The following is a 13,232-nucleotide window of genomic DNA, read 5'->3' on the forward strand; positions in this document are numbered from 1 at the left end:
TATCTTCCTGCAGTCTGCAGCTTACTTCCTCACTATCAACCACATGGCCAATTTTTGTATCATCTGCAAACTTCTTAATCATGCCACCTACGTTGATGTCTAAATCATCGATATATACCACAAAAAGCAAGGCACCTAGTACTGAGCCCTGCAGAACTCCACTGGAAACAGCGTTCCAGTCAGGAAAAACACCCGTCGACCATTACCTTTTGCTTCCTGCCACTGAGCCAATTTTGGATTCAACTTGCCACTTTCCCATGGGCTTTTACTTTTCTGACCAGTCTGCCATGTGTGACCTTATCAAAAGCCTTACTTAAAATCTATGTAGACTACATCAAATGCGCTACCCTCATCAACCATCCTTGTTACCATCTCAGAAATTCAGACCTTCCCTTAACAAATGCATGCTGACTGTCCTTGATTGATCTGTGCCTTTCTAAATGACGATTAATACTGTCCCTCAGAATTTTTTCCAATAATTTGCCCACCACTGAAGTTAGGCTGACTGGCCTGTACTTACTTGGTCTATCCCTTTCTCCCTTTTTAAATAACGGTACAATGTTATCAGTCCTCCAGCACCACACCTGTAGCCAGAGAGGATTGGAAAATGATGGCCAGAGTCTCCATTATTTCCTCCCTTGCTTCTCTTAACAGCCTGGGATACATTTCATCCGGACCTGGTGATTTATCTACTTTCAAAGATGCTAAACACCTTAATACTTCCTCTCTCACTATGTTTATCTCCTCTGACATTTCACACTCCTCAACTACAATGTCTACACTGTTCCTTTCTTTCGTGAAGATAGATGCAAAGTATTCATTAAGAACCATACTCTTGTCTTCTGCCTCCATGCACAAGCTACAGGAAACTCTTTGGTATACAGGACCGGGATGGTGCCGGTTGATAAAATTCCGGATAACGGAGAGGTATATCTACCGAGGCTATTTTTAACAAACAAAAATTTAAAAAATCAAGAAATGTGCAGTATAATTGGGTACTCACCTACAGAATGTTGTGTTAAATGGATGGTGGAAGATGCTTGATTAAGTACAGTACTGCCAGTTGAGGGTAATCCATAACTCTTTAATTACTTAACAGTAAAACAAAACTTATAAACGACTGTATACTGTAGTTTTCGGAGTGAGCATTTTGCCGGTTAAACAAGAGTTTCCGGTATCTCTTTAGTCTCTAACAGGCCCTACTCTCTCTTTAGTTATCCTCTTGCTCTTTATCTATTCATAATTTGGGTTTTTCTTGATTTTACTTGCCAATATTTATTCATGTCCTCTCTGCTAATATTTTGGGTCAGTATGCTAGTCACAAGCAACTTGACAGGAAGGTCTTAATTTCTAACCTTTTGATCTAATGCCAGGGTGTGTTTTTCTAACTCCGTATGAGGAACTTCCACATCAAAGCACAACTTGCAAGCTGCAACATGTTGGGCAATTTTCACCTCCTCTTTGAGGGAAAATACAATTGAGTTTTCCTTCATGTTGGAGATTGAAGAAGTCAGTTGCATTTGATATCCACCCATGTCTTCCCTCTGCTCCCATTCTTGAATGCTTCTAGTGGGTTTCCTGTAACTTTATTGGACTTTTCAATACACTAGATCAGGCTTCAAAGGAATTGAGTACCTTTCCTGTTTTGATTTTATAGACTTCTTACTACTTGTCCCATGGCAAGATACCAGTAACATTGAAGGAACTGGACAGTTCATAAGAAATGTTCCAAATGCATGTGGAATTTCCCTGCATGCGGATATAGAAGGGCTTAACTGGCGTTGGATGGTTAAAGATACCTATGACCTAAATGCAGTGAAGAATATGGCTTGCGGGTCCAGGCCAGTAGCCTTGGGCCATTTCTTATGAACTGTCCAGTTCCTTCAGTGCTGGTATCTTGCCATGGGACAAGATCAAAAGGTTAGAAATTAAGATCTTCCTAGCTAGTTGTTTGTGAATAGCATACTGACCTAAAATATTAGTACATAGTCACTGAAGTGTAGTGTAGAGATTGCACCTTTTAACCTAGCTGTCCAGATATGCTGAAGTAGTCCCGTAAGGTGGAAAACTGAAAACTGCATACACACACACTCTCGTTCCACTTTGCTGCTAATTGCATTGCAGGTCTTTGAACAGCTACTGAATAAACTCCTTGAAGCATCTGGAACTGCAGATTTGGGTTTTAGCATAGTTAATCAACAGGAAAGTTGCTGTATGACATCTTCCTGTGGTTGGCAGAGTGATTAGGTCAATGAGAGGGTGAGAGCAGCCATGTAAGAAGTGGTGGTTTTCGCCATATCTAGCATTGTGGCCTTTTTACTAAATAGTGAACTGGGATTTGTAGTGTATTTTTAACCTAGTTGCAGGATTTCACCTCCAGTAGACAGCGCTGGAGTTCATGTCACCATATTACAGGAAGAACGTCATGACACTAAGTAAAGTGAAGCATCCATCTGATAGCTGGCCTCCGGTTCCTGAGCTGCAAAAAGAGACTGCAACAGCTGAGTTCCTTTACATTAACAGAAGAGCAGACTGAGCAGTCATGACTACACTGAGGAAAAGCTGTTTACCACGGCCAGGGCATGGCAGAGTGGGGTGGAATGAAGTGCAGAAGAGGGAAGATGAATGGACAGAACAGATACAACTATTTCATAGGGAGATTGGTGAATTCTTGGAATAGATTGCCCAACAAGATGATCAAGATGGATGGCATCAATAATTTTAAGATGGAGTTGGATAGGCATTTGGCATGAAAGTCAATTGAGGGATATAGTTGATGAGCCATGTATTCTGCTTTTGAACTCTGGGGCTGGCTCGATGGACCAAAATGGTCTTTTCTTGTAGTTCCTGTTTGCTATTTGACTCCCCCTCCTGGCAGAAATGTACTTGCTTGAACTGAGTTTCTGATCTTAATCTTGAGAATCTAGTAAGGCCATTAACACATGAGCTTGTTGCAAAGGGAGCTGCTGCTGAGTTTATTGTTCTGCAATTCATGATCTAACTGAAGTGATAGCAAAGACTTGTAACTTTAAGCTCTTCTACTTGTGGTTAATGGCAATTCATCTTTCTTTTTAAAAAGAGCTTGGCACAGATGGAATTCATAATTTTGGGGTCTTATCCACTGGAATCTGCCATGGGTGTATTGGCCTTACTTGACCTTTATTTCCTGGGTGGCTTCATGTGACTTTTAGGAGTAAAATACCAGACAACTGCACTGTGGTCATAATCTCTACCTGCAGAAGTAATGTAAGAAATCACACAACACCAGGTTATAGTCCAACAGATTTATTTGAAATCACAAGCTTTCGGAGCGCTGCTCCTTCGTCAGGTGAAGCGGAGAAATGCATAAAAACGCAGCTTATATAGTCAGAGAATAATGTCAGATATTTACAGGTAATCTTTCTAACTGCCATTTATCACACCTCGGCAGAGAGATAATCACAGCAATCAAAGGTGTAAATGGTGTCCAAACAGTTTAGCCAGGAAAACATTACATCAAAGAACAATGAGGTGGGGTCACACAGGGTCAAATGTTGCAGATGCTGGGGTCTGTGAAAAACAAAAAAAACAGATGACAAAACATTTTTTTTGCTGGAAATCACAGCAGGTCCGGCCGCATCTGTGTGGAGAGAACAAGCCAACGACGACTTGAGTCTGGATGACCCTACGTCAGGTGGGGTTACATGTAGCGTGACATGAACCCAAGATCCCGGTTCAGGCCGTCCTCATGGGTGCGGAACTTGGCTATCAGTTTCTGCTCGATGATTTTGCGTCGTGTGTCTCGCAGGCCGCCTTGGAGAATGCTTACCCGAAGATCGGAGGCTGAATGTCCTTGACTGCTGAAGTGTTCCCCGACTGGGAGGGAACACTCCTGCCTGGCGATTGTTGCGCGGTGTCCGTTCATCCGTTGTCGCAGTGTCTGCATGGTCTCGCCGATGTACCATGCTCCGGGGCATCCTTTCCTGCAACGTATGAGGTAGACAACGTTGGCCGAGTCACATGAGTATGTACCATGTACCTGGTGGGTGGTGTCCTCACGTGTGATGATGGTATCTGTGTTGATGATCTGGCATGTCTTGCAGAGGTTGCTGTGGCAGGGTTGTGGTGTCGTGGTCACTGTTCTCCTGAAAGCTGGGTAATTTGCTGCGAATGATGGTCTGTTTGAGGTTAGACGGCTGTTTGAAGGCAAGTAGTGGAGGCGTGGGGATGGCCTTAGCGAGGTGTTCGTCATCATCGATGACATGTTGAAGGCTGCGAAGAACATGGCGTAGTTTCTCCGCTCCGGGGAAGTACTGGATGACGAAGGGTACTCTGTTGGTTGTGTCCCGTGTTTGTCTTCTGAGGAGGTCTATGCGATTTTTCGCTGTGGCCCGTCGGAGCTGTCAATCGACGAGTCGAGCGTCATATCCCGTTCTTACAAGGGCGTCTTTCAGCGTCTAGGTGTCCATCGCGTTCCTCCTCGTCTGAGCAGATCCTGTGTATTCGCAGGGCTTGTTCATAGGGGATGGCTTTTTTAACGTGGTTAGGGTGGAAGCTGGAGAAGTGGAACGTCGTGAGGTTGTCTGTGGGCTTGCGGTAGTGAAGTGCTGAGGTGTCCGTCTTTGATGGAGATTCGTGTGTCCAAGAATGAAACCGATTCTGAGGAGTAGTCCATGGTGAGTTTGATGGTGGGATGGAACTTGTTGATGTTATCGTGTAGTCTTTTCAGTGATTCTTCGCCGTGGGTCCATAGGAAGAAAATGTCGTCGATGTATCTGGTGTATAGCGTTGGCTGGAGGTCCTGTGCAGCAAAGAAGTCTCGCTCAAACTTGTGCATGAAGATGTTGGTGTATTGGGGTGCGAATTTGGTCCCCATGGCTGTTCCGTGTGTTTGGGTAAAGAACTGGTTGTCGAAGTTGAAGACATTGTGGTCAAGGATGAAGCGGATGAGTTGTAGGATGGCGTCTGGAGATTGGCTGTTGGTGTTGAGTACTGAGGCTGTCGCAGCGATGCCGTCATCGTGGGGTATACTGGTGTAGAGTGCCGAGACGTCCATCGTGGCGAGGAGTGTTCCTGGTTCGACTGGTCCATGGGTGCTGAGTTTCTGTAAGAAGTCTGTAGCGTCACGACAGAAGCTGGGGGTTCCCTGTACGATGGGTTTCAGGATGCCCTCGACGTATCCAGAGAGGTTCTCACAGGGTTCCGTTGCCTGATACGATATGACGTCCGGGTGTGTTGGCTTTGTGTATCTTTGGGAGGCAGTAGAAGTCTCCCACGCGGGGAGTATGCTTTGAAGGTCTTGATCAGTCTGTTGAGTTGGCGGGTGTGTTCTTTGGTCGGATCTGCGGGTAACTGTCTGTAGTGTTCCTGTTTGTCCAGTTGTCGGTATGCTTCTTTGCAATAGTCTGTTCTGTTCTGTATGACGATGGCTCCTCCTTTGTCTGCTGGTTTGATGACGATGTTGCGGTTGGTCTTGAGAGCGTGGATGGCGTTGCGTTGTGCTCGGGTGACATTCTGGACTGTCTTGAGTGCGGCTGATGAATCTGGCGTTGATGCATCTCCTGACAGCTTGAGCATACATGTCAAGCTTAGGGCAGCGACCCTCCGGAGGGGTCCAATTTGACTTACTTTCTTCGGTTGCTGCACTGCGGATCCCTCTGTCTGCTGGTCCGGATCATTGATTGTCTCATTGGGTTCGCTGCTGACATCTTGGGATTTGTGGAAGAATTCCCGGAGCCTCATTCTCCTGATGAATTCCTCTGTGTCTGCCGCGAGACCGATGGGGTCCATTTTGGTGGTGGGGCAGAAATTGAGCCCTTGGCTGAGAACTTCAATTTCGTCTGGTTGAAGGGTGTGGTCGGACAGGTTGACGATGGACTTCCCTGTGGTTTCAACCGTGGTACCGGGAGAGGCTTGGTTGCTGCTGCTGGTGATGCCGAGTTTCTCAAGCTTCCTGTTCTTGGTGTGCATGTAGGCAGTGTAGTTCCGTTGCCTCGTCTGTTTGGTGGTATCTCGTAGCTGGTCTGCTGTGTCCTGAGCACAGGCTGAGAACATTGACTCCATCTCGGTTTCGAGGTTGCGGCGTCTGCTGTAGAGCTGGTGTACGAGATGGTTGAGGAGTGTGCGAGAGGTACGACGGCAGAGTCTCTCAGCGTAGTCTGTGTTGTAGGTCGACTTGAGTGGGTTAGTGATCTGTAGTCCTTTCGGGATCTTGTCTGCTTTCTTGCATCTCTGTAGAAACTTGATGTCTGTCAATATGCGCGATCTTCTTTGCGATCCTCTCCACTTTGAGCCGGCAGTTTGTGGTGTCGATAGTAGCCATGGTGTGGAGATGCCGGTGTTGGACTGGGGTGGTAAGCGTTAGCGTTATTTGTTTCTGAACTGGCAAAGTGGCTTAATTTATCAGGTAAGATAAAGTGCGGAGAAAACTAACCGTGGCTTTGGTCCTGTAAAATTGGTCTTTTTGGTTGCTGTTGACACACAGTGCAGACAAAGGGGAAAGTAGTGACACTTCCCACTGCTATGGCATGTGCCAATATTCATTGTCCAGTAGATATGGATTAATTCTGAACTTTGTTTACAGTGCTGTCTGCGAAAGTTATGCAAGCAGGACAATCTGTAAAATTCCATTGGTATTCCAGATTTTCTGGGGGTTGATATAGATGGTTACGGTTAAGTTATATTAGCTCTTGTGTTCCTGGCTGAAGCTCTGGCAATCCTTATGGTATTATTTTGGTCATGAGCTTGTAGAGGTTTGATTGCCTGACCGCATCCCATTGATGTTGGAAAGGATAGGCTGTTGTGGAATAGGCCAACCCTATCCAGTCTAATGGTGGTGATGGTTTTACTATGCAAAGGTTGGGTACAAGAGATTTTCTTGGAATTTGTAAAATAAAGCTACAGTATTCCATTATTGAATGAATAATAGTCTTTGTAACTCAATCACTCAGAGAACTGAGTTTTTATTTAGCATTCTCCTTGTATTTGCTCTTGTAAGTAACTTTGTCATGTATTTGCCCAGCTTGAATGCTGTTACCAACTGGAGGAACTGGCGGAGAAGCTTGATACCCTTTTCGAAGAGTGGTGAATGAGGAGCATGATCACAGTTTCTTGACTGACTTTTGTTGATTTTATTCCACTGCTGCTTTGACCATCTGTCAGCCCATTGCCAAATTATATAATTATCTGCCTTCCACCGTTTCTTTGCTCTTCCATTTGGTAGTTAGATCTAGAATTTAGATGTTCATGTGGAAGGCCAGCATCACCTTGGCTCTTGTATAGGTTGCTGATTTGTTATAAAAAAAAAACATTTAAGTTGGGAGTGTGGCCTAATTTTTTTTGGGGGGGGCTGGTGGGCTAGTAGCTCAAGTTTGGTATGCGACTCATTTGCGTGTTGCCACAGTAATTTGAACCAGAGCTGTAAGTGAAAGGCAAATTGTTAATTCATCCAAATGGGAAACTTGCATGTGAAGTAATGGAGGTATCACTGGCCTCTCGATTGTTGTCTTCTCAATTCTGTAAGAATTGTGTATGAATACTTGAGTATGCAAATATAAATTTTACAGCAGTTTTCAGTTAATTTCACCTGAAGGTTGATTAATATTATTTTACAAACACTTAAAAGCAGGGAGACCAAACGCAGATTGGGTGACCGCTTTGCGGGACACCTCCGTTCAGTCCGTAAGGGTGACCCCGAGCTTCCGGTCGCCTGTCATTTTAATTCACCGCCCCATTCCCACTCAGACCTCACCGTCCTTGGCCTCTTGTATTGTTCCACGGAAGCTCAACGTAAACTCGATAAACAGCACCTCATCTTCCGATTAGGCACTTTGTAGCCTTCCGGACTCTATCGCGTTCAACAATTTCAGATCATATCCTCGGCCCCTATTACATTTTTACTATTTATTTCCACACCTTTGTTTTGGGTCTTCCCTTCCCCCCCCCCCCCCCCTTTTTTTTATCCTCTTCTCTCTCCCACATGGCAGCTCTGTCTCATCCTGCCAGTACACTTCACACCTAATCTCAGCCGTCTTTTGTCCCCACTGTCCTATTACCATTTCGTCTGGTTTTGAATACCTCTTAATGTCTCTTTACTTCTTTTGTTCTATCGCAGCCCTGCCTTCGATCTATTTTATTTCCTTTCCAGTTTTGAAAAAGGGTTTTGACCCGAAATGTCAACTCTAATTTCTCTCCACGGATGTTGCCTGGCCTGCTGAGTTTTTCCAGCATTTTCTGTTGTTATTTCGGATTTCCAGCATCTGCAGTATTTTGCTATCTTAAAAGCGAGTGGTTGGGTCAGCCTCTCAGCGATGGCATCCTAAAACACGTCGGATTCCACATGCATACTGACGACAGCCAGCTCTACCTCACCGCCACCTCTCTTGGCCCATGTCTCTGATATGTCACACTGCTTGTCTGACATCTAGTCCTGGATAAGCAGAAATTTCTTCCCAACTAAATATTTGGAAGACCGAAGCCATTGTCTTCGGTCCCTGCCACAAACTCCATTCCCTAGCCACCGACGCCATCTCTCTATCTGGGCACTGTCTGAGACTGAACCCAACCATTTGCAAACTTGCCGTCCTATTTGACCCCGAGCTGAGCTTCTGACCCCATATCCTCGATGGGCCGAGTGGCCTACTTGTGCTCCTATTTATGTTCTTCTCACCAAGACCGCCTACTTCCACCTCTTACACTGCCTGCCTCTGCCTCCGCTCATCTGCTGATACCCTCATCCATGGTATTGTTACCTCTAGACTCTACTATTTCAGTGCTCTCCTGGCCAGCCTCTTGCCTTGCACCGTCTGTAAACTTCAGCTCATCCAAAACTCTGCTGCTCATAAACTAACTCGCACCATGCCATGTCCACCCATCACCCCTGTGCTCGCTGACCTACATTGGCTCCCGGTCTGACCATGCCTCCATTTTAAAATTCTCATCTTTGTTTTCCAATCCCTCCATGGCCTTGCCCCTCCCTATCTCTAGCCTCCTCCAGCCCTACAACCTTCCAAGATCTCTGCGCTCCTCTAATTGTGGCCTCTTACACATCCCTGATTATAATTGCTTCACCATTGGCAGCTGAATTCCCTCCCTAAATCCCGCTACCTCTCCCTCCTCCTTTTAAGGCGCTCCTTAAAACACACGTCTTTAACCAAGCTTTTGGTCACCTGTCATTTCTCCTTGTGTAGCTCGATGTCAATTTTGTTTGGCAATGCTTGGGACGTTTCACTACGTTAAAAGTGCTTATATAAATGCAAGTTATCTATATATCTTATTACTTTTAAGAGGATTACAAGATCTGTTGCATGATTTTGAAAGCAAACATTTTTGAAGTTTGAATTTGTTTATTTTTCAGTAAAAGGAATACAAAGGGTGAAAAAAATGGCAAAGGATTACGGCATTTCTCAATGAAGGTCTGTGAGAAAGTGCAGCAGAAAGGAACAACTACCTACAATGAAGTGGCAGATGAACTAGTGGCAGAATTCAGTAACACCAACAACCAGGAATCGGGCTCTGATGAAGTAAGGCGCTACTGATATTTAGCAGGTCAAAGGTGGCAGCATTTTTTTTTTGTTAACTTAAAATAGTAACTGAGCTTTTTGTATATCACGATGGAGGAAATTATTTTTAATCATGTATAGTTGTGTGCAACAGACAGCCCTACAATGAACAGGACTGTGAAATAAGATCTTGCGTGCTCAATGACAACTTTCTGTAACTGTAATATAAAGGATATTTGAATATTCTTCCTCGACGCGCACATCTTTTGTTGATGGTGAGAGGGAAGCAAATGAGAAGAGGCTGGATTTTATTTTTTTCCTTTCTTCTGACATCAGAACACAGGCTGACCTGAGCCCACCCGATGGGGTAGTCAAAAGCTTGGTTGACCACATAGTGGGGAGCGTGGAGTGCATTGCATCGGCGTAGAAGGTCTGGGTAAAACTGAATTTAATCATTGTCTTGTGCTGAATTGGGAGTGAAACTGCGAAGGAAACACAAGTATGGTGCACATTCATAGCCGTTTAATGAATTGCTGAAGAACTTGGCAAAGCAGAGTTCAGGTTGTTAATTGGCAAACCATTTACTGTCTGGGAGAAAAAAAGCAGAAAGACTGAGAAAAGTAACAGGTGCTGAGCCCAAGAGCAGAAGAAAGCAGTGCAAGTGGCATAGTCCTGTAATAGAGGAGCGTAAGGGAATTAAGGGATTGATAATGGATCATTGGATTTGAACCTGTGAAAAAGGATGGGGAAGGAACTTTTGAAACCGCTGGTACCAGCTGATTATGGTCAGACTGAAATCAAGTCCAGAAAGGTGGTAGATTAACTGGAGAGCTGGATTCTTTAGTGATTGCGAATTGACAGAGGAGATAAAATTGGCTAAGATGGAAACACCTTGAAAGTATGTGGAATTGCTGCTTAAAGGTGGTGGAAGAGTTTTGCTGTTATCCAGTCTAATGAAAGGCAAGTATATTTGGTTTGGAAGCTGGCAGCAGGAATCCTGATCTTGAAAAATTGGTCTGCTTTGTGTGCTGGAACTCGGTGCCCGAGAAGAGTTTGCTGGAGTGCTCGTGAATAGGGATAGAAGGATGTGGGGAAAGTCTGGTTTCAGAAGAGGATGCGGATATGCTGACCAGATCTTTGCATGAAGGGAGGTGATTAAGACATGATATTGAATACATCTGGGCATTAACTCTGCAGAAACGTGACCCTTAAAGTGTATGGCCAACATATGAAGAATGTTTAATTACTTTGTTGGACCATTGTTTGCTGCTATATTGCTAACTAATTGAATCTGCTGAAAAAGTAATTAGGAGCTCAACTTCTGTTTCTCTGGCTAAGATTGTACAAGGGGCATTGCAGAAAAATGAAGAAAGGCTGAAAAAAGTAGGCACTGATTGTGTGAAAATGGATGAGTTTGTGTGAGGAGTTGTGTACAAATTGAAATGTAAACAGAAAATGGAGATGCATTGCTGTACCTGGAAGGGCCAGACTATCAAAACCACTGGAGAAGGAGGTGTGAAGACTGTGTATGAGGCTAGTGTCCATTACCCGCTTATAAATCCTGGTGAGAGCTGCGTACTGCTGTTTGCAGAAGCATGGGCTGGATACTTGTGAATATGCTGTTCCAGAAAGAGATTTGGTATTGCTGTAAGTACAGTGATCAACATGGAAGTAGTGAAGAGTGGCCTGTGGACAGTAATGCTCTGTGCTATAGTAAGAATATTATAATATGCCTTGCGATTGATAACCTTGGAAGGTGATGAAATGGGTCCTCAGCTGGAAAAGACGGGAAAGCTAAAGGCGAGATAGTGTACAAAATGGGATGAATGAAAGTGAGAGCTGGGGGGAGGAAGTGAGATGAAGTTTTCTGACATCTATCAACCTTGCTTATGATTGACCAAACATTCGAACATACACAATGTGTGTGCAGTTTGCCCTTCTGCCAGACTGTCCCCATCAGTTAGACACTGCCATTTTATGTTTGCTAATGACTCTGGCAATGTCTTTTAAAAGAGGCGAGCAAACTGTGTAGCACAAATAGTTGGCACTTGGCTCTAAACCAGAACCTTCCTATCTGTTGCTGAATTGTCTCAGCTGGACGAGTTTTATCCGTTCTCTTGCTGGCTGTTAAATAGATGATCGGGAAGCAAGGTGCTTCTCTTGTGGGTTGGGAATGGGAAGAAAATAATACTGCTACTGCTACATCTAGTTCCTTCCACTAGAGGACGTGTGAACTATGTAATAAAAGTTCTCTAGTGGCAGAAATAGGCATTCTCAATACACCCAAACTTTTCTTTATCATTGTTGAGCTTTCATCGTGTATTTCAGATCAATACGTGACAGAGCTGTTTGTATCCTTAAGCTTTGTTTAGTTGAGATTTTATTTAAGCATTTTGGTGCTGTCGCACCCTATAAGCCAAATGAAGGCAGATGAATAATTTATTTTTCTTCAATTTCTGTGTTTAAAGGAAAAATAAATTGACCATTTCTAACTCTTTCCAAGTAGAGTTTAGCAATTCAAATATAGTCTGTCTATCCTGCTTCCCATTGATAGACATTTTTTGCCAGTTTGATGGTTCACTTTTTTAAAATTTCAATTTAATTTGATAACCAATGGAATAGAAATGATTTGTATTTATAACTTTGATCAAATTACTTGGGTATAGGAACAGGAGTAAGCCATTCATTGAGATCATGGCTGATCTGTATCCTAACTCCATCCACACGCCTTGGCTCCATATCCCTTAATACGCTTGGCTAGCAAAAATCTTTCTGATCACCGATTTAAAATTATAAATCATCTGCTTTTTGTGGGAGTGTGCCACACTTCTACTGCCCTTTGTGTGAAGAACTGTTTTCTAACTTCTCTCCTGAATGGCCTGGCTCTTATTTTAAGGTTATGTCCCCTTGTCCTAGACTTCCCCACCAGCAGAAAACATTTAGCTCTATCTGCCCTATCGGTTCCATTCAAAATCCTTTATATAAAAAAAAAGAATCAAATCACTCCTTAACCTCCTATGTTCCAGGGAATACAAGCCTAGTTGATGTAATCTCTCCTCATAATTTAACTGTTGGAGACTTGGTCCCATTTTGTTGAATCTGCACTGCACTCCTTCCAAGGCCAATACAGGAAACTCTTGATTTACCAGCACCTAAATAACCAGAAATCTCTTAACCGGCAAAATTCAGGAATAGGTTCAGGTAAGTTTTACTTCATATTAGTGGCTGTTCCTGGACCTGTGGCTGTGTAACTGGGGTTCCTGCACCTGTTGCTAAGCAACAGGGATGCTTGGATCTTGTGGCTGGGGTTCCTGCACCTGTTGCTAAGCAACAGGGAAGCTTGGATTTGTTGCTGTGTACGGGGCTCTCGTACCTTTTTATTATATCTCTCTGTAATCCGGACTTTTTGATAAACCGGCACCACGCCGGTCCCGTCGGTGCCGGATAAAAGAGTTTCCTGTATATCTATCCTTATGGTGAGGTGCCCAGAACTGTAAGTACTCAAGATGTGGTCTAACCAGGGCTTTGTATAGTGGTAGCAAAACTTTCTCCCCTTTATATTCTAGCCCTCTAGATATAAAAGCTAACATTCCATTAGCCTTTTTGATTTTTTTTGTACCTGACCACTACATTTTACTAAGCTGTGTACATGGACCACTAAATCTCTTTGGACCGACACTGTTTCTAGCTTTTCGCCATTTAAAAAAACACTCCGATCTGTCCTTTTCTGGTCCACAATGGATGACCTCACAC

General features: G+C 43.9%; 1 protein-coding gene across 1 annotated transcript in view; it reads left to right on the forward strand.

Moving 5' to 3' along the window:
• Window positions 1-13,232, forward strand: part of LOC147125307 (transcription factor Dp-1-like) — a 62,504-nt gene that overhangs the window by 19,916 nt on the left and 29,356 nt on the right. The window contains exon 6 of the mRNA XM_086000944.1: window positions 9,335-9,500. Within this exon, the coding sequence (XP_085857070.1) occupies window positions 9,335-9,500 (166 nt within the window). The remainder of the gene's footprint in view (window positions 1-9,334; window positions 9,501-13,232) is intronic.

Source organism: Somniosus microcephalus, chromosome 1 (assembly GCF_052327205.1).
Source record: "Somniosus microcephalus isolate GS21.2 chromosome 1, FLI_Smic_1.0, whole genome shotgun sequence".
Taxonomy (NCBI): Eukaryota; Metazoa; Chordata; class Chondrichthyes; order Squaliformes; family Somniosidae; genus Somniosus; species Somniosus microcephalus.